This window comes from Indicator indicator, chromosome 31, assembly GCF_027791375.1.
Source record: "Indicator indicator isolate 239-I01 chromosome 31, UM_Iind_1.1, whole genome shotgun sequence".
Taxonomy (NCBI): Eukaryota; Metazoa; Chordata; class Aves; order Piciformes; family Indicatoridae; genus Indicator; species Indicator indicator.
Window position 1 is genome coordinate 4,568,954 of NC_072040.1, and position 23,496 is coordinate 4,592,449.

The 23,496-nt window shown below is 52.7% G+C and overlaps 1 protein-coding gene across 4 annotated transcripts in view; it reads left to right on the forward strand.

Moving 5' to 3' along the window:
• Positions 1 to 8,651: 8,651 nt before the first annotated feature.
• Positions 8,652 to 23,496, forward strand: part of SULF1 (sulfatase 1) — a 29,565-nt gene continuing 14,720 nt past the window's right edge. For all 4 annotated transcript variants that reach the window (XM_054394641.1, XM_054394642.1, XM_054394643.1 and 1 more), the window contains exons 1-4: positions 8,652 to 8,823; positions 12,888 to 13,127; positions 21,090 to 21,241; positions 23,153 to 23,322. In XM_054394641.1, coding sequence (XP_054250616.1) covers positions 8,652 to 8,823; positions 12,888 to 13,127; positions 21,090 to 21,241; positions 23,153 to 23,322 — 734 coding nt within the window. The remainder of the gene's footprint in view (positions 8,824 to 12,887; positions 13,128 to 21,089; positions 21,242 to 23,152; positions 23,323 to 23,496) is intronic.

A 23,496-nucleotide genomic window follows, 5' to 3' on the forward strand; every position in this document is an offset into this window, starting at 1 on the left:
TCCCAGGTTCTCCTGACTGTGCAGCTCAGATCCCCCTCTGCTGTAGTGGGGCCTCAGACATCCACCTGGTGTGGTGCCAGAGATGTCTGAGGAGTTAAATCCAGGTGTCCTCTTGGTAAGGAGGGCTGCAGGGCTGACAAGGGCTGACCTTGCAGCCTCAGGTGATCCTGTGCCTTCTTAGATGGCTTCCACCCTTGCAGAAGTGAGATTAATTCGTTGCAAAGAGGAGAAACATCAGAACAGAGGCTGCAGAAGCAGAGAGCTGCCTTGCACAGGAGTGCTTCCTCCTACTCTGTGTTTAAGGGTGGCACTGGGGAGCAAGGATTAAATTATTAAATCAAATCAATTAACTAATTACTGCAAAGCAGTAAGCTGGATAAGGTGATTTGGGTTTGCTTTATGGTGTTGCAAGGCCAATTCCCTGCCCAGCTTCACACAGGAGGCAGGAAAGGCTCTGCTGGAATGGGGCTTGGCCAGGGGAGCCATGCAGAGGATCAGAGCCAGGAGCAGCAGGCAGAGACAGTGACACCTCAGACAGAGTGCAGCAGCATTCCCAGACAGCTCTGCCAAATCCACTGATTTATTTTAATGATTTTTTTTTAGGCTCTGAATGATACTTTGTGTGAATGGAGGTAACCTGCCCAAGCTAGCAGGCTGCAGGAGACTGAGGCCATGTTTTGATTAGCACTGAGATCTCTACAAGCCTAAATCAATTCATTGTGCAACAGTAGGAGAGCCAAAAAAAGTGGTCCTGAGAATTAGTGCTGTTGGGTCAGCCCCCCTGTAGCCAGCTAGGAGCAGAGGAGTGTGGTGCCCTTCAGCCCCTCTGCAGCCAGCTGGGAGCAGAGGAGTGTGGTGCCCTTCAGCCCCTCTGCAGCCCTGCCAAGGGCAGTTCCAGCTTTGGCAGCTCTCTGCTGGGTCAGGCAGCTCAGTTTTTGTGTTGAGTGATTGTAAGGAAACTTCTCTCTCCTTTGGAAGAAGAAAAAGAAATGTTCTTTAGGACCTGGGATTGCCAAAAACCCTTTCCAAAGGCACAAGTCCAGAGCCTGTGAAGCCAAGAGATCAGCATCACCAACACAGCCTTCAGTATTTTTTAATACCATGGTTTGGGAACCAGCTTCTTGCTTTCTCTTGGGGGTGACTCAGACCTCTGTCACTGAAGGCTTGCTGCTGGCAGGAAGAGTCCTCTCCTTTTGCAGTGGCTCTCCTGACTCCTGCTCCTCAGTAGTTTGAACATCTCTGTCATTTTCACCCTCACTGGTCACTTTCCTTCCTTCCTGCTCCTGCTGAAGCAAGCATGAGTGTTACCAATACCTCCAGGATGGAGCCTGACAAATATCTTGGGGAGAACCTGAGCAAAGTCCTTTCACATGGCCCTGCCGTGCAGCATTCTCCAACCACTGTGCTCCTTTGTGGCTTCTCTGTGATGCAGCAGCAGCAGGAGAACCTTTGTCATGTCCTTTGTCATGTCTGGGATGGTGCATGGCAGCACAGGAGAGCTGAGGAGGTCGTCTAAGCTGATTAAATAAAACCAACAAGAGAGGCAGGAGGGCAGGGAGGAGGGGAATTGCTTGCCTGATAGGAGATGTTGGCAAGAGCTGCAGCCAGCCTCCACCAGTCAGGGGCTGGAGTCTCCACAGTGGACTGATGACCTTTGATGTGATAATTGCTGGCGTTCCTGGAACTCCAGATGAGAGCAGGGATAGTAGTGTTAGAGGGAAAAGGGATAAATATTAATGAAGCAGTGGATCTTCATTCAGGAACAGCAAGAGCCCAGCAGTTAAATGCTCCTTTTCAGCCCCTGAAGCAGGACAGCAGCTCAGATTCCTCTAGTATCTGGCCACAGATCCCTCTAGCATCTGCCACAGCTTTCCTACCTCACCCTCTGAGCAGCTGGGCAGTGCTGGATGTCTCTGTGAAGAAGGAATTACTCTCTTGTGGAGAAGTTTTCCTTCTGTGAGGTTTTCCTTCTTTTTGGCAGATAAAATCTGACTTTCACTGTCAAGTTCTGCCCACCCAGGGTAACACCCAGAGAGCTGCAAGGGCATTCATCCTCCATCTGGTGGCCTCAGGAGCTTCACGTCAGGCTGGGCAGGGTGCCACAGGGAAAGTGGAGTACTGTCCTTGTCTTGGTGTGATCCTTGGGAAAGCTCTACCTGGATCCAGGTGAAGCCCCAGTTGCTACTTTTCGCTGCCTTCTTGCACAGAGGTCACCACCATCTGTTTGGCCTTAGAAAAAGAGAGGGAATAAAATGTGCTACAGCTAGAAAATGAGAGGTGACTGTGCTCCAGGTAGTAAACTGCAGGTGACTGTGTGGTGGCTGCTGTGCAGTTCTCTTGCCCTTGCACAAGCTGGGTGAGAAGAAGCAGAACAGGGACAGCACACCCCATTGCTGACCTCTGAGACAACCTTTGCCTTCCTTGCCAAAGGGACTCAGTGTTTTATTGCCCTGGGGAAGTTCCTTTCTTCTGGAGGCAGTTGCAGCTTCATGTAGCAGTGAAAAGGTTTTCAGGAGCAATTGGAACTTCCTGACAGCACTAACCCCTGGCAGTTCCATTTGCTAATGCAAGAGCTGTGCCGTGGAGCATCTCAGCTGCCTGCGCTTCAGACTGAGCCATGAGGGACAAAAGGGATCCCTCTGGAGAAGGACTCCTTTAGCTGCTGATAAACGGCTCAGCTTCACTTGCTTATGTTGAAGGACAGCACACAGCCAGGCATTCACATCAGCTCCTGTGTGATGAGGGTGCAGCGTGAGCAGGGTGAAGCATTCACAGTCCCCAGCCCGTCAGAAACCAGTCGGATCGTTTGTCTTGGTCCAGCTGCACTCTTCACGTTTCCATGGGGCCAGGGGTAGAAGGGGTTTCAGACCTCTCTTCTCTCCTGTATGAGGCTGCATTTCTTTCCCAGCTCCTGGCTGTGTCACTGCCTCTGGTTTATTAACAAACAAGCCCCAAAGGCTGTCTCAATCCCTTTTCATGTCTGCTGGAGGGATGACCACTGCAATAAGAGGGAGGCTTCTCCCCAGGTCAGAGGACTTTGGGCAGCCTCTAAGTACAGCACACCCAGGGTTTTGGTTTTAAATTAACAATTTCTGGTCCTGAGATGAATACAAAAGGCTCAGAAATAATCAGGAATATAAAAATGATGCTTGCAGTCAATCCAGCTCTCTGAAACTCTTCAGCAACTCCTTCACTTTGTGAGGTGAATGCTGTGGAAGGCTTTTGTTTCCCTCAGCTCACTTCTCCCTCTATAAACAGCAACAAAACCTCAGCAAACAGACATTGATGTGTTTGACCTGGCACTGGCCAGCAGCTGACAGTGCTGGGTCCCCAATGTGGGTAAGACATCAATAACCTGATTTCATCTGGTGGGACCTGGCCATGCAGAGAGGAGTCACCCCAGGAACTCCCCCCAAGTGTTCACAGGTGTGTGCTTGGGTGGTGACTGTGGGCCATTAGAGGAGGAGGAGGAGGACAGGGAGATGGAAGGATGAGTGACACAGCAGGCACAAGCCCCCTGTGTTCCTGGGCTGGGGTTCTACCTTGTGCCCCCCCAGGTAATGCAGGGGTTCCAAAGCTGTGGGGATGAGGTGCTGAGGGCTATGGTTCAGTGGTGAGCTGGCAGTGCTGGGGTAAGGGTTGGGCAGGATGGCCTGAGAGGTGTCTTCAGCCAGGAGGGGTCTGTGACTCTGGGGGGGCAGGGGGGGAAAGCTTTCTCAGTTCTCTCAGAAGGAGCTGTGGCAAGCTGTGCCCTTGGGCAGTTCCTGGAGCTGCAAATTGTGCCACTGTTGGTCACCTCTGCCATGGGCTCTGCCAGCTCAGGACCGGTGCTGGGTCACTGAACTGCTGATGTTCTCCTAGTGCTGAGGTGAGCAGGGCAGCAAGGGCAGCTGGCTTAACCTGGAGCTTTGGCCCTCAGATTCCCCCAGACACAGAGCTTGCTCTTCCTATTGGCAAAGCACCTGGGCTCCCATCACTGCTGGGAGCTGTAAAGCCACTTTCTTTACACATTAAAAGCCTCTGCTATCAGCAGAGCCCTTTCAGAGCCTACTGAACATCTAATTATCTTTCTCAGTCTTAATTATTTAGCCAGTGCTAATAACCTGCACCTATCATGACACTCATGTCTAATAAGCATATAAATTTAATTGATTTTTCTCCCCCCTTCCTTTGAAGGCTAACAGGGAATTCTCTCAGGAGGCCAAGGGCATTACAGCTTCCCATGTAGCATCAGGTTTTAATAAGGCTCCTGTTTGGGGCACACATGTGCTTAGGGCTGCCTGGAAACCAAACCAGCCCAGCAAAGGGATTACTTCAGATTACTCTGAAACGTGCATTGTTTGAGATGGCCTCTGGTGACCAGCTTGCATGAATGGCTGCTGCTCCTGGTGGGGCACTCAGCTGGCTCCATTGTACCCAACTCTTTTGTAGGACAAGTACCCTTCTTGGCTGGGCTGCAGAATGGGATCCTAAAGCAGAGTGAATCAGGTGGGGAGAAAGAGCTCTAATGCCAAGCTACTGGGGGCTGTGGCAGCAGCAGGCAGCCCTCTGGCTGGAAAATCCAGGGGAATTTTCTTTTAGAGCTGCCACAGATTTGAAGTTACTATAAAAATACAACTTTTTATTTTCCTCGGTGTTTTTTTTAAACTATATTACAAGCATTAAAATCCAAGCCACAGTTCCCTTTCCTCCCAGACAGACTGGTTCTGATGCTGGGGGAGTCTTTTTAAGGGGTAATTGGAGAGTTTTGCTTCACTCCCATATGGGGTGTTGGAAACTTTTACCCACTAAAAGATCCTTTAGCCTGGGAGGGTTCTAAGGCAGGTTAGAAGATGTGCATCCCACCAGCAGCTCACTGCAGGCTTTGTCCTTCCCTTGTCTGTAACTGCAAACCCTCACATCAGGCTCTGCTGCTCCCTGCCTGCAGATCCCTTCCCTTGTCCTTTGGGCACACCTGGCTGCAGGCACATCCCTGATTGTCTTGAGCAGATGCCTGCAGGTCTGAAGTGTGCTGGAACCCCACCTGGTCCCAGACTGCAGAACCAGATAGGAGTTGCATTCCCTCTGCTCCCTGTAAATCCTCTCCTTTACAGCTGGGATTAGAGGATTAACCTTTAGGAAGAGACGGCAGCTCCTGCTTTCTCCTGACTTGAGCCTGCAGGCTCAACATTCCCACAGGAATCTGCTCTGTGGATTTGGGTGGCTGTGCCTGGAGCTTGAGGCTACAGCACTCACCTGTGCCCCAGGAGAGCTGAGATGACAGAAGAGCAGTGAGGTCCTGGGGGTCTGAGGTGAGCAGGGGAAGGTGCTGGGGGTCTGAGGTGAGCAAGGGAAGGTGCTGAGGGTCTGAGGGGAGCAAGGGAAGCTCATTTCCTCCTGGTGATGGTATCTGAGGGTTGCTTGGTCTGATGGAGGTTTACCCATTTGTTACCAAACAAACCTGTAAGAAGACATTACCCTAGCTGATCCCTGCTGAAGGCAGTCAGACAGCTTCTCTCTTACAAAGCCTTCTGCTTTCTCCCTGTGCTTCTGAGGTATTTTTGTGCCAGTTCCTAGCACTTGTCAGCAAACCTCAAAGATGCAGCAAAGTGTTGGTTTGTGAACTACATCTTAATGATGTAGAACTGTGTCAGGCTTTGGAGGCAGGGAAATCTGAGTGCAGAGAAGGAATCAGGCAGATACTGGCTCAGAAGCAGGAACAGAACAAGTTGCCACTGTAATTACCTGCTTCTTGGCTTAGGGGATAAAAATGGCGCCAGAGAAGAATCTCTTCATGCTCATCCCCCTAGGAAAGCCTTGCCTCAGGTGGCCCTAGCTTGGCAGGGCAAAAGGGTTTCTTAGGACTAACTAATACAGCCCAAAGAGGGTGAAGTTAAGAAGCTGTGTTCATGCTGGAGAACAGGGCTGGGGAGTAGCAGCTGAGGGACCTGGGGCTGTTTAGTGTGGAGAAGAGGAGGCTGAGGGGAGACCTCTTTACTCTCTACAGCTCCCTGAAAGGAGGCTGCAGGGAGGTGAGACTTTTCCCTAGTCTGAGGTGATAGAAGTAGAGGAAGTGACCTCCTGTTGCAGTAGGGGAGGGTTAGGTTGGAGATTAGGGAACATTTCTTTGTTGCAAGAGTGGTCAGGGACTGACACAGGCTGCCCAGGGAGGTGGTGGAGTCCCCATCCTTAGAGGTGTTCAAGAAACCTGTGGCCATGGCACTTGGGACCATGGTTTGGTGGCCATGTGGTGGTGCTGGGTTGATGTTGGACTGGATGATCTCAGAGATCTTTCCCAAACCAAGCAGCTCTGTGGTTCTGTGTTCCTTTGGGTGAGTGCAAGTCCTGCCAGCAGTGGCAGTTTGGAGCTGCTGGGGTTACTCAAAACCCTTGGGCTGCTGTTTGCCCAGCGTGAGCTGCCCTGGGTCAGCAGGAGGTTTGCTGAGCAGCACAGCTGAGGTAGGAAACCAAACACTGAGGCTGACTGCACCCAGCCTTTCACGCTGGGTGAGGTGAGTCAAAGTTTAGCTATTTAAAGATTGGGCATTTAGAGAAATTTTTGTTTCTGCTCTTGCACCAGGAGCTGTGGTGTCTGGCGTCCCTCGGGAGGAGGCTGCCTCCTCCTGTAAGCCCAGTCCTGGGGCTTTTGTCAGCCTTTGTTTGATTTAGAACAAATAGATGGAAGTGGAACTATTTTTAAAAGTCAGTGCAGACTTCCAGCCCCCGTAGCCGAGTGTTGCGTAATCACCAAAACGGCTCTTAACGCCCAGCACCAGCCCCAAGCTGGCGGCAGGAGCAGGGGGCTGCGCTCCTGGGCGCAGAGACAATGACAGACAAGTTCTGCCTGTAGCAGGCACTTGAGCTTTCCTTTTAAAGATGTTCACACTCTGCTGGTGTCATTGCAGCCTGCCAGAGCGAGGAGCAGGAAACTGTGGAGCTCGCAGAGCTTAAAATAAAAGGTGTGTGTGAAAACAGGAGCAGCAGCCTTCTCCTAGCAGGCCAGCACCCAGCCCCAGCCCTCCCTCTCCCCATGGCTTCTTCCCCAGAGAATCAGAGCACTCTGCTCTTACTTCAGCTTGGGCTGGCTGATGGGGCCCTTCTTGTCTTCTGCCTTCTGGCTCGTGCTGCTGGGCTGGCTCTGAGGTGCCAGGTGTGGGTGCAGAGGGCTCCTCCTGAAGGAAGCTACAGCCTCCTTACACCCTGAGCATCCTAGTCCCCATTCAGGCTTCCCCTGGGGCTCATCTCTTGAATGCTCTTGGGCTCTGGGTGCCTTTGTGGTGGCGTTTCACTGGCTGATGTCATCCTGCTTCATTCCCAGTCCCAGAGTAAATCCAGGCAGAGCATGGGTGGCAGGTCAGTGCCCTGCAGGGAGCAGGCATGGCTCTGTGGTTTCATTCCCACCCCTTCTTCCTTGCTCCCAGATTTGCCCTCCCTTCCCTCAGCCGTCAGGGTGGCTTTGCAGAGCCTGATGCCCAAGAAGTTGCAGAGGCAGCCACTGCCCATCACTACCCACCCCTGGCTGCCTATTCCCCCAAGCCAGGGGGGTAGTTTTCAGGGCAGACTGGGCTCTGCAGCACGGGAGCTCAGGCTGTGCGCTGGCACAGGTCCTGCCCAAGCAGGGCTGTGAGTGGCAGGCATGCAGCCGAGGCTCCGGGAGCACCGAGCAAGGCTGGAAGCAAGCAGGGAGCGGTGCCAGGGGTGCTGTGCATTATGGATGAGGCTCTTGGGGCTGGTGCTGAGTGATGGAGGGACAGTGATGCTCTTCACAGTGCTGGGTAAGATCATCTGGGCTGTCAGTCACTGTGACCTGGGCGTGGGATAATGACTTTCCACACAGGGCTCTCGGGTGGATTGCAGTAGCAGCCACGCTCTGCCCTCTGCCTCCCAAGGTTTGGTCCCCCGGGCAGGGCAGTTGCCCTGAAAGAGCTGCACTCTGGCCAGGTGCCATAGGCTGGGATTTGCTCCTGTGCTCAGCATCTCAGACTCACCGTAAATCTGGGAGAAGCACCTGCAGCTCATGGTGAGGGAGCTCTGTCCTTCAGCTGCCGAGGTGCCACCTGGCCCCGCGTGGGCATGGCACTAAATTAAGCAGGGGAGATGAGGGGAATGCAAATTTGTTTTTCTCCTCTTTTCTTTCAGGGCAAAGGAAGAGGATGCAGCATGCAGCTCAGGAGCCACAGGCACAGCACTGAGGTCTCTGACTGACAAGGATTCTGCTTTCTCCTTCTTGCAGGGCTCCTCCTACAGATGTCCTGAGCACGTCTGCAGCCCAGCAACTTCTTCCTGCACCCAGGTAGGGAACGTGGGGAGCAAGCTGCACAAAGAGAAGCGTGGGGTGGAGAGGAGGGAGCACAGGAGGGGAGTATCCGAAGCTGTGCCTCTACAGAAGGCAGGCAGTGGCAGGACTGGCAGCAGAGCTGACTGCAGGCAGTGTGGCTGCTGAGTGACCGAGTTCCTTCTGAGCCAGCAAGAGAGGAAATCTGGCACCCAGCAACACAGCTTTTTCCCCGTGCTAGGTGGTACCTGACTGACCCCCAGAGCTTCAGCCTCTCACTGTGTGACAGGAAGTTCAGTTACTGATTGAGCAGGATTTCTTTTCCTCCCTACAGGTCTTGAAAGCTGCAGCTCAGGTGCTTCTGAATCAGCCTTTTCCCCGACCTATTGCACCTACTATGAAGTCTGCTTGGTTCGCACTGGTGCTGGCCGTGCTGGGTGCCGAGCTGCTCACCAGCCACTGCTCCACCATCAAGTCCCCAAGGTTCAGAGGACGTGTGCAGCAGGAGAGGAAAAACATCAGACCAAACATCATCCTGGTGCTGACAGACGACCAGGATGTGGAGCTGGGTGAGGAGTTGCTGCCATCTGCTTGTGTCCCCGTGGGGCCCTCGGGGCTGGGAAGGGCTCTGAGTGCAGAGGGGGAGCTGGTCCTGGGGCTGTGTCAGAGTATGGGGCAGGTCTGGAGGTAACAGGAGTCATTCAGCAGCATTTGGCACCTTCAGTCACAGGCTGCGGGAGATGCATGCAGGCTGTAATCCTCACCAGAAAAGGGTTCAGGAGCAGACAGAGACAGAACTGGCATCAGAAGCCCTTTGTCACTTTGTGACTTTCTGTGGCACTTGCAGATCTGAGCCTCATGAGGGGAACCTTCCCCTAGGTGTTGTGTAGGCAGATAGCTGCCACATGCAGCTGTCTCACCTGACATGCCCCTGCTCACCACCTGCTCTCGTTTCAGGGCATGGGCTGGGCATTTCCGTGGGTCACCAGAGTCTTCGCAGCCCCTCTGCTGGAAAGCTCTGCTAGAGGTGCAAAAATAGGCTCCTTTTGCTTGCAGGAGCACACAAAGTTTCTGAACACAACCTGGCCACAGCAGCCAGCAGGGATTTTCACATATTTTTTCTCAGGGTGGAAAAAGTTGAAATGCTTGGATGATGTTCCAGGAGGCCTTGGAATGTTTTCCATTAAGTCAGTTAGAAGGATATTAATGGTAGTTATGTATAGAACTGATTTTTTGGGTCACTGGCCAAAGTGAGAATTCAAGGAGAGAAAGAGAATCATTTTAGGTTCCCCCCCTAGCAAATAGTTGAGTTTTCAGGGGTGGGAGGTAAGATCAAAAAGGTGAAAAATTGACAAATCTATTGAAATGCAATCTTGCATTCTTAGTGTCGGGTGCTTTGTGTTCTGTTGTTTGATGAAAGACATGGGTTTGATAAAGGGGTAGTGAATTTCTAAACAAAATGTCATAGGACCCTGAGAAATCAAAATGCTCCTAACAGGACAGCCCAGCAGGTCTGCAGTCACAAGCCTTCAGCCAGGAGGCTAGAGGCAAGCAGTGGAGGAGATCTAAAAGCAGCTCTCTATTTGCTGCTGGCCTTGTTTGCCCTGCTGCAATGATTCACAGCCCTCCAGTCAGAACAGGGCTGACAAGGCAGATCTGGGGGCTGAGAGCTGGGGAGGGGGCTGTGCAGCAGAGCTCCAATCAGGCTGTTGGATCTGAGCACATCTTGGCTCTCCTGTTCCTCACTGGCCAGCCCCTGCTCTCTTTAGCCCTGCTTTGCCCGGTTCTGGCTCTGCCCTCACTGCAGCACTCCCGGCAGGAATCTGCTGCTTCCTGATGGAGATATCCCGACAAGCCCCCCGAGAGGGTAGGGTTGTGTCCTCCTTTCTGTGCTCCTGCTTTCCACGGGGCACCGGGGAAAACAGGTCAGCAGGGCTCTGAACAACGTCGCCAACCTTCTGTCTGCGGTCTTGTGAGTGGTGAAAGAGGAGGAAGGATGTGGTGAGCTGCTTTGTCCCCGTGGAGGGGCTCCTTTCTTTGGGAGCTGCTCAGGATGCTCCTGGTAGGAGGCAGCTGAGCCGTGGCTGGGGCGTTGCATTCCCCCAGGCTGAGTGAAGATGCAGGTTTCCCTTTTCCATAGATCATCCCACAGGAAACAGGAGCCAGCCCCACGGCTCCCTGCTCTCTGTTATTCACACTTCTGCTAATCAATCACGCTGCGGTTTGAAAAGCAAAACCAAACTGCTCTCCATGTGTGAATCAGCCCTTGGCCCTCCAGCCATGCCTGATTAAAGTCTGGAGTTTCCCAAAGGCCAGGGGAAGCTTTGCTCCCTGCCACCAACAGCACAGCTTGGGCTCTGCCACCCCGGGCTGCCAAAGTGCAGTCCCTCAGTGTGGTCTCTTTGCTGTTGTGTCCCCAGCACGAGTGCCTGTGAAAGCTGTTCTGAACAAGTGCTTTGACATATAAGCTTCCAGAGCACCTCAAATCCTGCAGGCTGGTAGGATTTGTCTCCAGAGCATGTAGGAGCACTGACCCAAAGTGCTCAGCTGCAGATGTTGTGCAGTCACCCAAGGGGAAGCTCCAGCAGCCCAGGAGCAGTGGAGTTGGTGCCCAGAGCATGCACCTCATCCTGTCAACCTGCTCTGTCTCTGAGCTCTGCAGGCAGCAGACAGGAGATCAGCAGAGCTGCTGCCTCATCCCACTCCCCAGAGAAAGCTCACAAATTGCTCCACAGCTCCAGCCAGCTCTCAGAACTGCTGTGCTCCTGCATGGGGACAACAGAGAATCACACAACTCTTGTGGGTGGAAGAGACCTTTCAGATAATCCAGTCCAGACCCCAACCCAGCTCTGCCAGGTCACCACCAAACCATGGCCCTCAGCACCAGATCTCCACAGCTTTGGAACCCTTCCAGGCATGGGGACTCCAGCACTGCCCTGGGCAGGCTGGGCCAGGCCTTGGTGACCCTTTGTGGGAAGAAACTGTCCTCATGTCCAACGTAAATATCTATGGGAAAGACACATCAGAGAGAATTCCATTTTTCTGTGCCCTTGTCCCCAGCCTGAGCCAGTGAAATGCAGATCAGGCACCCACTGAGCACAGCACTGGGCAAAGAGGTAAGAGCAACAGCTGGATATGTCCCAGCAGGCACAGCGGGCACAGCTGGCCTGGCTTCCGTCCTCACCATGACTGAAAGCATGGGGGGCTGTGATGAGATCTGAGGGAGTCCATGGCCTTCCTGGGGCTGTGTGTAGTTCAGATGGAGACATAGTGGCTCTAGCTGCCCCCTTCTAGAGATGGCCTCCTGTGGTGCACCTGCATGGAGTCCATGGCAACTCTGAGATGTGCTGTGAACCCTTGGCTACCAAACCTATGCCTGTGTGGGAACAGACTGACAAGGGACGCTGAGTTTCTTGCCTGGCTAAACTTGATAACTTCTGTGCCCAAAGTGGCTGTTCCTGGCTGCTGGGTTCCCCTCAGGTGCTCCCCAGTTGGCTGTGCAGAGTGAGTATCCTGCTGCCAGGCAGCCCCAGCTCTGTGCCCTGCAGACTGTGTGCCAGATGGCAGAGCTGAGGCTGTGAGCAGAGCTAACAGCAAAGCATTAGAACTTCACTCAGCAGGTTTTATCTCCTGCTTGTGTTTTGTTTTCCAAATGAGGAAGTCCCACCTGCTTTGAAGTGCTTATTTCAGGATTTCCAGAGGGGCTAAATCCATTACTGGGGTCAGTAAGTGCATAGCTGGGGGGAGGATCCTGAGCAGCAGGTTTGCAGGAGGAAACAGAGCAGAGAAAGGCTCCAGCAGCTTGTGGTGTGTGAAGCACAGAGGTAGGAAGGCTCACACCAGCTCTGCTGCATCCGTGGACCTTTCTTTAACCAAACAATATTGATGCCAAAGGTTTCATCTTCAGCACTGACTGCCTAGCCCCAAAGCGAAGCATTAGTAGCTGTAACTGTGAGGTCTCAGTGCTCAGAGCTGAAGCTGAGGCTCCTTGGCAGGTGTGTGGGTCACAGCCTTGTGCCCATTGGGTTCATTCATTTATTTTTTTCTTAACTGGTTTTCCAGTGACCCAAACGAGCCCAGGACAATCTCTCAGTGTATCAGCAGCAACAGGGGGTTCAGATTCAGAGCCCTGACTGGAGATGAGGAGGCTCAGGGGAGACCTTATTGCTCTCTACAACTGCCTGAAGGGAGGTTGTAGCCAGGTGGGGGGTTGGTCTCTTCTCCCACGCAACAAGCAGCAGAACAAGAGGACAGTCTCAAGCTGTGCAGGGGGAAGTTTAGGCTTGATCTTAGAAAGAAGTTCTTCAGAGAAAGAGAGGTTGGCCATTGGGATGTGCTGCCCAGGGACGTGGTGGTGCCAACATCCCTAGAGGTGTTTAAGAAAAGCCTGGATGAGGCACTTAGTGCCATGGTCTGGTTGATTAGATAGGGTTGGGTGATTGGTTGGATTTGATGATCTTGGAGGTCTCTTCCAACCTGGTTGATTCTCTGATTCTGCCAGCCGTGCAAAGCTGATTGTGGAAGGAGAAAAAAAAAAAAAAAAGAGAGAGAACTAGAACTGCAGCCCCCTTTGTGCCCCCAGGCTGGGCGAGCAGCAGCACTGACAGGCTGGTTTCTGGGGCTCCTCTGGCAGGGTCCCTGCAGGTGATGAACAAGACCAGGCGGCTGATGGAGGGCGGAGGAGCCTCCTTCGTCAATGCCTTCGTGACGACGCCCATGTGCTGCCCCTCGCGCTCCTCCATGCTGACCGGCAAGTACGTGCACAACCACAACACCTACACCAACAACGAGAACTGCTCCTCCCCGTCCTGGCAGGCCGCCCACGAGCCGCGCACCTTCGCCGTCTACCTCAACAACACCGGCTACAGGACCGGTAAGGGGCATGCGGGGAAGGGGCACCCAGCAGCTCTCCCACATCTCCATTGGAGCTCGCTCGCTGGGCGGCAGGGCTTGGATAGGACCTCTGGAGGTTGTCCAGACCTACGAAGGTCCCTTCCATTCCTGACCATTCCTTTATTCTCTGATTCTACAGCTGACACTCAACAGTGGGTCTCAAACTGCTGCCTAAAATGAAGCCTGGGGTTTGTGCCAGGGGATGCTGAGGTTGGAGATCAGGAAAAACATTTTCTTTTTCAGTCATTGGAACAGGCTGCCCAGGGTGGTGGTGGAGTCACCATCCCTGGAGGGGTTCAAGAAACTTGTGGCCTTGGCACCTGGGGACATGGTTTGATGGCCATGGCAGTGCTGGGTTGACAGTTGGACTGGATGATCTTGGAGGGCTTTTCCAACCCAAACGATTCCATGATTTTATATACACTTGCCCCAAACTGGGTTTGCAGAGCAGAGTTTTGGTGTTGTGGACAGGGAGGGTACTACTGCCTGCTGGTCCCAGTCTAATGGCCATGGAAAGAAGCTCACCGGTATCTGAGAAGAGTGTCTTCACCTTCAGATGTCCCAGGTGGGCCATAAGCTGTTGGGCAGTTACACCTAGTGCAAACCAGGAGCATTTTAGTGGCATTGTGGGTCTGGACTGGCAGTTGCAGCCGTGGTTACGGTCAGCATTACGACCTGCTTGTGGACAGTTATGGAAGAAGATGCCAGGACCAGGCTGGGGATTGGTGCCAGAGACCTCACAGGAGAGAGGTGCCCATGCTGGGAGAGAGCAGGGGTGAATGGTACAATTGAAGGTCTGCCACAGGGCCAGATCCCATTTGCATTTTCTGCAAAGGAGCAGAAAGTTGCCTTTAGGAAGGATTGTTCTGCTGGGCACCAATAAGACCTGATAGTTTCCTTGTAAATTCCCAGTGGTTTTCCATAGTCAGGAGATCTCTTTCCTGTTTACAAAGAGCTCTTCTTATTCCCCTCGCCCATGCCTCAGCCCCATGTGAAACCCAATTCATCCCTCCATCACCTAGCCCACAAGGTCCAGCCCAGAGACACCTTAGGCTCCAGCCTGGCTTCCCCTGCTCGAGGTCCAGGAGTTGTGTGAGGTCATCAGGGGCCAACTGGTGCAAAAGCATCCTTCAGCCACAAAGAGTCCTCTTGACTGGTGTGTCAGTGTGAGCTGAAATTCCCCCCCCACCAACAAGTAACCAGGCTAGCTCAGTCTGGAAGCAAATGAAGGCTGTATTTACAAGCAGAGTCTAAAATCTACAATGAAATGCAATGAATATGTACAAATATACAAAATTCACAACATTCACAAATATATACAATCAACAGAAAAAGCACAACCAATCTCCCTTTGCTTCCCCCCAAGGGGACCCTCCCAAAGGGGCCTCTCTCTCTCCCAGGAGCTTCCCCCCAGACCCCCCTGGACAGAGAAGCAGAGTTAGTTAAGCAGAAAGTTGTTAACTTAGCTGCCAAGGTCAGTGTGTTATCTTCAGCCAGAAGAGAAGAAGAAACAGCAGCCAGACAGCCCAGCAACTGCCCCCACTGCCGAACGCAGAATGTGCAGAGTGCCCACTTTGTTTTGGGTAATAGTTCTTAAACATTTCTATCTATCCAATGGAAGTGTTTAGAACAATCAGTATTTTGCTTTTTTACACCCAATAGTGACTTATTTACATTCTTTCACTTTCTCTGTTCTGAACTTTGCAAGGAAAAAAAAAAAAGACAGTTTCAAACCATCACAACTGGGCCACGAGGCACAGAGCCCCGTGCCAGCCTGCTCCCCATGCTGTCACCAGCAGCAGAGGGGTTGGTGTCTGTCAGCAGCTGAGGCACAGGAACAAGCTGCTCTCAAAGCAGAGCAGGAGAGAGCCTCCACTCTGGTTGTCCTGCTGCTCTCCATGCTGCTGGATCCAACAGCTTGCACTTTGCCTGGCTGCGATCTCCTCCTCTCCACATAGGGAGCTCCCTCACTCCTTTGCCTTCTCTACCTGCATCTGTGGCTCTAGGGAGCTTCTGCATCTTAAGAAAATCCAGGCAAATATTGAATTTCTGTGGGCCTGGGACTGGCTCTGAAACAGGCACCTGGAAGCTCAGTCTCTGCTAAGCTGGGGTCAGAGGGGTTTCTGAGCTCAACGCTGATAAGCCTGAATTAAGGGTCAGCAGCAAGGCTTTGGGGAGAGAGACAGGGAGAGAATTGACCATCACTGCTAGAAAAGGTGCTGAATTCACCCCAAAGCAGGACCTTTGTCTAGTGGCTCAGGAGTTCTTCCTGCTTGATCTATGGCTGCTTCACCTGTTCTTGAAGTGTTCAGTATCATCTTGGTGTGGAGCACAAAAGGGCCCTGTCCCCAGCCCTCACTGCCCTCTGCTCTGGGTCTGTCTGCTCACTGCCTGCTGCTCAGGAGGCACAGGGAGTGTGCAGACTCAGCCCTATGAAGTGGAAGGGGAAAAGACATCAAAAGAAAAAGGAAAGGAAAAATATCCCTGCCCAAAAGCAGACAGAGAGAGCCTCAGTCCTAAAGCTATCAGGGGCAAGAAGGGGGAAAAGGGACTGGAAATGACTGAAAATGCTGGCATGGAGCTGATTCTGACCAGGGCACGTTGTCTGACCCTGCAATAACACAGCCCCCAGGAACTGATCCCTGTAGGGTGAAGCTACCCTCTAATTACTCACGGTTATTTTTCCAAGTGGCAGCCCAGCTAACAGCAGATCCTGTAGCATGTTTTTCAAGGACACTGTTGCCTCATTAATAAGTCACCAAAGGTCCCCTGACCAACTCCTAATCTGCACTTCACAGCTAGAAACTGAGATGACTCCCAAAATCCTGGGAGCCAAGAACAGCTGGGAGTGAAAAGGGGGAGGGACTGGTGAGACACTGGCACAGGCTGCCCAGATTGGTGGTGGAGTCCCCATCCCTGGAGGTGTTTAAAGGACGCATGGCTGTGGTGCTAGGGATGTAGTTTGGGGGCAGTGGCTCAGCAGTGGAGGGGCTGTGAGCTCTGGATGAGCTGTTGGGCTTGATGATCTCAAAGGTCTCTCCAGCCACAACAGTTCCACAGTTCTGCATCTACTAAGTCTGATGCTAAATCATGTCCCTTAGATGCCAGGGTCAGAGATTTTAACTGGTCCTTGGCTGGTTGTTGTCTGTCCTTTCACTCATCCCTGGGGTACTGCTGATGTGGGGTGGGCAGGCAATGTGCTTCCTCTGGAGACTAAGCCCAAGGGTATCTTGGGCACAGCACCAGAGGACAGCTCACTGCCATCACACACTGCTTGTGATCTGCAGCACTCCACTGACCTCATTTGTGTCCTGCCTCATGCACCCTTGACAAACAGGGAAGGTGACAGGGCAGGGTCCAGGGCTGGGAAGCAGTGAGCAGGGAAGGGGTGGTGGTTTCCAGAGTGCTTTCACAGAAAGTGAGGAGCCCAAGCATCCAGGTTCTTCTTTACCTGGTGTAAAAGGGACTGGAGCATCAAAGGTAGCTTAAGAATTTTAGGTAGTTGAAACTATGCCTTGCTCTTCGGAAGCCAGCTGCACTTGCAGTCAGACTAAGAACTGTATAAATAAAAGTGAAAGATTCTGAATGTATTCAGATGTCCCACAAAAAGAGAAATGTAGAAGAGGGAGAGGGCTGCAGAGGGTAGCAGGCAGGATTTGCTAGTTCTGTGGTGTCATGTGAAGTGAGACTTTGCTTTGGTTCCCAGCCAGGCCCTCATCAAAACCCACAGCATGTTTGCCTACTTGTGCTTAAAACAGAAATCTGTGCTATTAAACATCATAGAAACCCTGCTCCAGAGCCTTTTAGCAAGTTCACACATCCCAGTGCTCCAGTTAGGCAAATCTGGGCAGAACTTTCTCTCTGCTGCTATTTCATCCCTCCTGTGCTTGTGGCCAAGAGATGATTTGTACCTCCAGAGCAGCATCCTGATTTTGGAGGGTGAACTGCCCTGGTTTCAGAAGATAGCAGTTCTGTCACGTGGCACATGCCAGCCCCTGCAGCAGCAAGGATGGGGGTCCTGGATCCCCTCTGCAGAGCTCCTGTGCTCCTAAGCTGTGTCCTGAATGTCACACAGCTGCTGCCCAGCTCCTGGCAGCGCTTTGCTGGCTGGGGTAGAGGATGTGGGCTGGCTGCTGCAGGCTCCTGTCTGGGCCACGGTGACTAAAGCTTCCTGCAGCACCTCCTTAGACAGGTTTGGGGTTGGTTTGAATCGCATCAACAAGTGATGAGAATGCAGAACAGCCTTTGATCCAGGGAGAGCAGAGATGTCCCAGCAGTAGATGTAGGCAAATCCATTCCTGGTGACAGGAGTTGGGGCCTCGTTCCATGGGGCAGTGGTTGTAAATGTGGGCCACAGATGGTTGTAGAAAATACTGAGGGGGAAGCACTGGGAGTTGTGGGAATCTGAGTCACTTTCAGCTATTTGTATTTACATGTTCCACAGCACTTTAACAGATCACAATCCTCTGCTTAATGAACCTAAGCAAGACACCCACTGTGATGCCCTGCTGGTCCCTACTGGCCCCATGGCCACCACTGTGCTTTCCTTTCACCCTGTTATTTGAGAGAGAGTTATTTGGGTTGGAATATCCCTCCAAGATCATCCAGTCCAACCAGCAACCCAGCACCGCCATGGCCACTAAACCATGTCCCCAGGTGCCATGGCCACACAATTCTTTGACGCCTCCAGGGATGGGGATTCCACCACCTCCCTGGGCAGCCTGTTCCAATCCCTGACCACTCTTGCAGTGAAGAAATTGTTCAGAGTCTCCAACCTAACCTTCCCCTGTCTCCGTTCAGAGATTGAAGACTCCACTGCTGGTGCTGGGCTCTAGTTCTGACTCACTTGCCCCATCCTGGACTCAGTGGTGCTCAGAAAACGCCAGGCTGAAAGGGCTGACCCCTGGTGTTTCCCTCCCTCTGCCTAACTGCTCACATCCTCCTGAGCCCCTGACCAGCAGACACTGGTGGCTGAAGCAGTCTGGTTAATGGGATCCATTATGAGAACTCCCACCACCTCTGGGACCCCTGACATAGGAGCTGCTTTCCTCTGCAGCAGGGAAACTCCTGTTCCTGCAGACTGTCACTCAGGGAGCTGCTCAGACCCTGACAGCTCCCAGATGGCTGTGATGATAAAACTCTAACTCACTGCAGCATAGAACTGAACAGTTCAGGCTGTCACTCTGCAGCCTCATCACATGCACCAAAAGGTGAGGTTCAGGGGGCCAAAGGGGAGCCAACATAACATTATTGAAGCTGGGAAATTAAATCACCTACAGCAAGGAAATTCCAGGTTGGATTGGCCCCTGCCAGCTCCAAACCTCCCTTTCCTGTCCTCAATGCAGTTTTATCTGCTCTGGTTCCTGTGCCCCAGGTCATTTCATCTCTGCTTTTGCTGTGATGCCCTTCTCTCAGCAGGGTCTGGCAGTCAGGAGAGGAGAAGGGGAGGCAAGGCTGAAACTGGGAGGTTCTCAGGTCCATAAAGGGGCACCCCATAGGAACATGAAACTGAGGAGCTGTAGCAAGTTCTCCTGTTCATCTATGCCACAGGTTTTCAGATCTTGGCTGTTCTGAGGCAGGGTTTCACAGCCACCTCTGGGCTTTGCAAGGGCACCACATTAAAACCCAGAGACACCAGAGCTGCTGAGGGAGAAGTTCACCCACGGGTTTGAAATGGGCAAAGCCCTTCTTTTCCCCTGGCTTTTTCCTTGGCAATGCTGCAGCCTGAGCCAGCTGGGATGGAAACTCAGCAGCAGTGCCTGAAGCTTGGCCGGGCTGCACTCGGCAGAGGCCAGGTCTCAGCATTAGTCCTGACTGTGGCTGGGGCCATCAAACCACCCTGTCTGATACCTTGTTCTGTGCCATTCACAGCTCAAGGGGCTCTGATCTTTGTGAGAGGCAGGCTGGCAGCAGAATCCTGCAGAGCACCTGGAGGTGTCCCTTGGCCATGCAGTAGCAGCTGCTGGTGGGTGTGGGGTGGCATTGCAGGCTGACCTTGGGGCTCCCCTGCAGCCACAGCCTGTCCTTGGTTTCGCCTGGCTCAGCTCTGCTTCCTCTCCCTCATCGCTTTCCCATCTTCTCTTCTGTTGTTTCTCCCTGACTTCTCCTCTCCTTGGCTTCCCTTCCCTTCCCTCCACTCCCCTCCAGCTTTTACCTTTGCACTTTCCCTGGCCAGCTGAGAGTTAAACCCAGTCTGGCTGCCTCAGAGGAGCAAACTGGTTTCTCTTCCAGGATGCAATGGTGCTGGGCTCTTTCCCTCCTACGGTCACCCTCTTCACCCCAACATTCTTGACTTTTGGTTGGCCTCAGGAGACAAAAGGAGAGAGGCTAGGCTGGTTTCTTGGTGGCTGTGGGAGGATGAGCTGGAATCCTGGCCTGCTGGCTGTAGGACTTGGTTGTGTGTCACATTCCATGTGGTGCAGGGCAGTAACATGATCTGTGCCTGCAGCCTCTGGGTACTGACATGTGGCCATTCTGGCATCGATTGCACCATGGTTACCTTGCCTCAAGCAAGTCTTAATTATCAACATTGGGATTTTTCCACTGGTTTTCCCAGGAAGTTCACCATGCCCACATCAGTCAGACCTGAACTATTTCAGCCCTTCCCCAAATGTACTTCCTTGGTCAGCCTGAACGTGTCTAGGTTGAGTGTGAGGTTCTTCAGAGTGACTTCATCTCCTCCCAGAAAACAAGGACAGAGGTTTGCCCTCTGTCCTGAAGCCCAGCTGGAGAAGCAATGGTGGGCAGCAGGTGTCCTTGCCTCCTCCTCAGGGTGCCTCTCTGTCTGAGTACCAGCACTGCTCTGGCTGCTGGGGACAGGGCTGGCAGAGCTGCTGCCACAAGTGACCTTCAGGAGCTTGTAAACCTCAAGAAGTGAACTCCAACCATGGAGTTACTCAAACACCCCAGTAGCTTACTGGGACTGAGCTGGAGCTGATAAACCCTTACAGCCCCCCAGCTGCAGGCCAGGTCAGATGTTTGCCAGGTGGTGGAAAAGCAGGGCAGAGTCATCCCAGTGGGCTGCTGATCAAAGCCAAAGCCATACACAACAGCTAAACAGCTTCCATACCCATCTGGGCCTGGAAGCAGCAGGGCTGTGTGTGCCAGGAGACCATGCCAGCACTAATCCTCCTCCCCAAGCCAGCTGGCAGGGTTTTGGTGTCTGTAGCTTTGGCACAAGCAATCCACAGTTCCAGGGAGCTGGGAGCTCACTGCCCTGTGGGATGGTTTTGCCTTTCACTTCCTTCCAGAAGAACTGGCAGCAGCACCTGCAAACCCTCCTGGGCTGGCTGGCAAAGGCTGAAAGTTCCATCAGTGGGTCCTGATTTGTCACCTGGACCCTTGCTCTGGCAGGCCAGGCAGAGCTGCCAGACCTTCAGGTCGAGTTGTGCCTTTGAGATCTCGTGGCAGCAAAGCAGGGTGGGGATCCCACTTGCTCTACACAGCCAGTGAGATGCAGATCTGGGCTTTCCACAGTGCTTATTGAACCAGCAAAACAACAACCAGCTTGCAAGTCCAAACTTTGAAAAGCCAAAGCTTTGCCATGCTCCAAAACATCACAGGGCTTGCTGAAGGCAAAGGAGCTTCTCAGGTGTCTCCTAGGCACTGATTTTTTTATTCCATCTCCAAGTGCAAACCAGGAGGAGCAAACTCCTTCTATCTAAACAAACCCCTAACAATATTTCATGTGAGCAATGGATTTCAAAAGATTAAGAAGAAAACCTGAAGTCGGAAAGGCTTCCAGCTCTGACAGAACCTCTGGAAGCAGCTCCTTTGTGCTGCAAACCCCTCAGAGGGGTCTCAGAGGAGCATTGGGCAAGGCAGCTCCGGCTCACTCGGACGCTTTTTTCTCCATCCATGCCTGCTTTTGGCTAAGACCGCAGGCTTGGCTTGCAGAGCCTCCTGCGTGTGTGATTTTTGTTGTTGTTTTTTTCCTTGACAGCTTTCTTTGGGAAATACCTCAATGAGTACAACGGCAGCTACATCCCCCCCGGGTGGAGGGAGTGGGTGGGGCTGGTGAAGAACTCTCGCTTCTACAACTACACCATTTCCCGCAACGGCCACAAGGAGAAGCACGGCTTCGACTATGCCAAGGTATGCCCCAGGCACACCAGTGCCACCTCAGTAAGCCAGACGCAGATTAGCTTCTGGTTAACCAGAGAAGTAAGTAATTAACCCACTGGAGCTCAGAAACTGAGATGTCATTTTCCCTCCAGGGCACTGCAGAGTAGTTTCCACGGGGGGAGTATTAATGGTGTGATGGAATAAAGCTCCCTCAGCGGAGCCTGGTGATTCCTCCCTCCCTCTCTGCTAGAAAGTGGTGGGTTGGTGGCAGAAGCAAGCAGTAATGAAAGGCTTTTCCCCTTGCTCTGCTGAGCTTGGAAGCTAGCTGGGTGTTGTTGGGTGTTACCCACAGAGGAAGCCTGGTGCTGTGTCCCAGTGCACACACAGTGCTGTGTGCCGCTGGGGTCAGGCTCCCGTCATGACCATGAGGACAAGCAGAACAGGGTCCTTGAGGAGCTTCAGGGCTCCTGGCAAAGTTGGGACAGTGTGCCAAGGTGACCTGCCCACCATAATGAGGGTTCTGGAGAAGGCTGAGACAGGGCTCAGGGCTCAGACAGAAGGCAGGATCTGGCATTTCCTCCGCCCATGGCTCACAGATGATACAGATGTTGCAGCTGTGGTTGCTGACCCTTGTAATGAGATTTTGCTGGAAGCTCAGGCTGCCTGTTTCTGATTTCCCCACCAGCAGAAATTACACAAAGCTGCTTGTGTATTTATCTAGGGGAAAAACAAAGGAAATCAGGAATATTGGTTATTGTGCATTCCTTACCCATCCTGCCTGTGCAGCTGCAGCAAAGAGGGCACTGGGGGGAGTGCAGTTGCTCTGGGACTGCAGCCATGCAGGCATTCCACCTGAACAGCCACAAACCCAGGAATTCTCCCAGTCCTGGTGCCCTGTGCTCCCTTTGGAGCCCAAAGCATTACTTGCTGTCTCTTCCATGCCTTGCAGGGACTGCAGCAGCCAGGCTGTGCTGTGAGCTCTGGGTGTGCTGTAGGAGAGGGGACAGGAGCAGGCAAGCACAGAGGTCACAGCTGGTTGCCTTGTCCCAGCACTGACATGCAGCACAGACCTTGTCCCTCAGGCTCTGCTTTTGCAGCTGTCCAGGGCCTTCTGCCCACAACATATGATTAGTCATGCCTGGAAGTGCCTGAAATGCCAAACTTTGTCTGGGTGCTCGCAGTGAAGCTCTCCCCAGACCTCCAGGCCAGCAGGGAGCCCTCCAAGAGGTGGCAGGTGGTTTAATTTAAGTGTTCTTTTTTTTTTTTTTTTTTTTTTTTTTTTAATCTTATCTTTCTCTGGGTTCCATTTCCTCCCTTCCCCTTGTAGCTTCCAACTGCCACCTTGGCTGTGGGTTCAGCCAGGTTGTTAGTGAGTCACAGCCTTCACCTCAGCAGCTGCACTGCTTAAAGTTGCACAATGAAAGGAGCGGAGCCTGCAGGAATTCTACTGCTCCCTGCCTTCCTTTGCAGCTCCTCTAATAAAGGAGTTTGCACCCTGCTACTTCTGGCAGCTTCCTTCACTTTGTTCAGGTACCATAGCATGGTCTAAACAAAGAGCATGCAGGAAAGGTTATAGCAAACAGAAACCCCATGGAAGAGGCTGAGTCCTGGCAGCAAGGAGCAAGTGCTTACCGGTGAGATCAGGACAGTCTGTGTCTGACATCTTACTTAGCAACCCTGCTGCAGACCCTGGTATTCACCTTTGCTGCATCTCCTGTTGTCTCTGGTTTGCAAAATGCTGTCTCCTGTCGTGTGGCATCACTTGCTTCAGCAGGTGATTCCTGCTGGGTCTGCTGCTCTGAGCCCCCAACCCCTTGGGGGTGAGATTTCCCTTCCTTTAGCGTGAGGGCTTGCCAGCAGCATCATGACAGGGTGGGGGGTGATCTAATTAATTAATCATGCACTTTCTAACTTCTGCTTTGTCTTAATCATATATTCCAGGACTACTTCACAGACTTAATCACTAATGAGAGCATTAATTACTTCAGGATGTCTAAGAAGATATACCCCCACAGACCCATCATGATGGTCATCAGCCACGCTGCGCCCCACGGCCCTGAGGACTCAGCCCCACAGTTCTCCCAGCTCTACCCCAATGCTTCCCAGCACATGTAAGTCAGACCCCACCCTGCCAGAGCTGCTCCTCCAGCTGCTGCTTGGGGCAGTTTGTCTGCAGATGTTGCAGGAGCAGAGAACTCAAGTGGAAGAAGCTCACAGTGAGTGGTGAACATTTGCTTGTTAGTCTCGGTGTGGAGAAGAGCAGCCTGAGGGGGATCTGAACAATG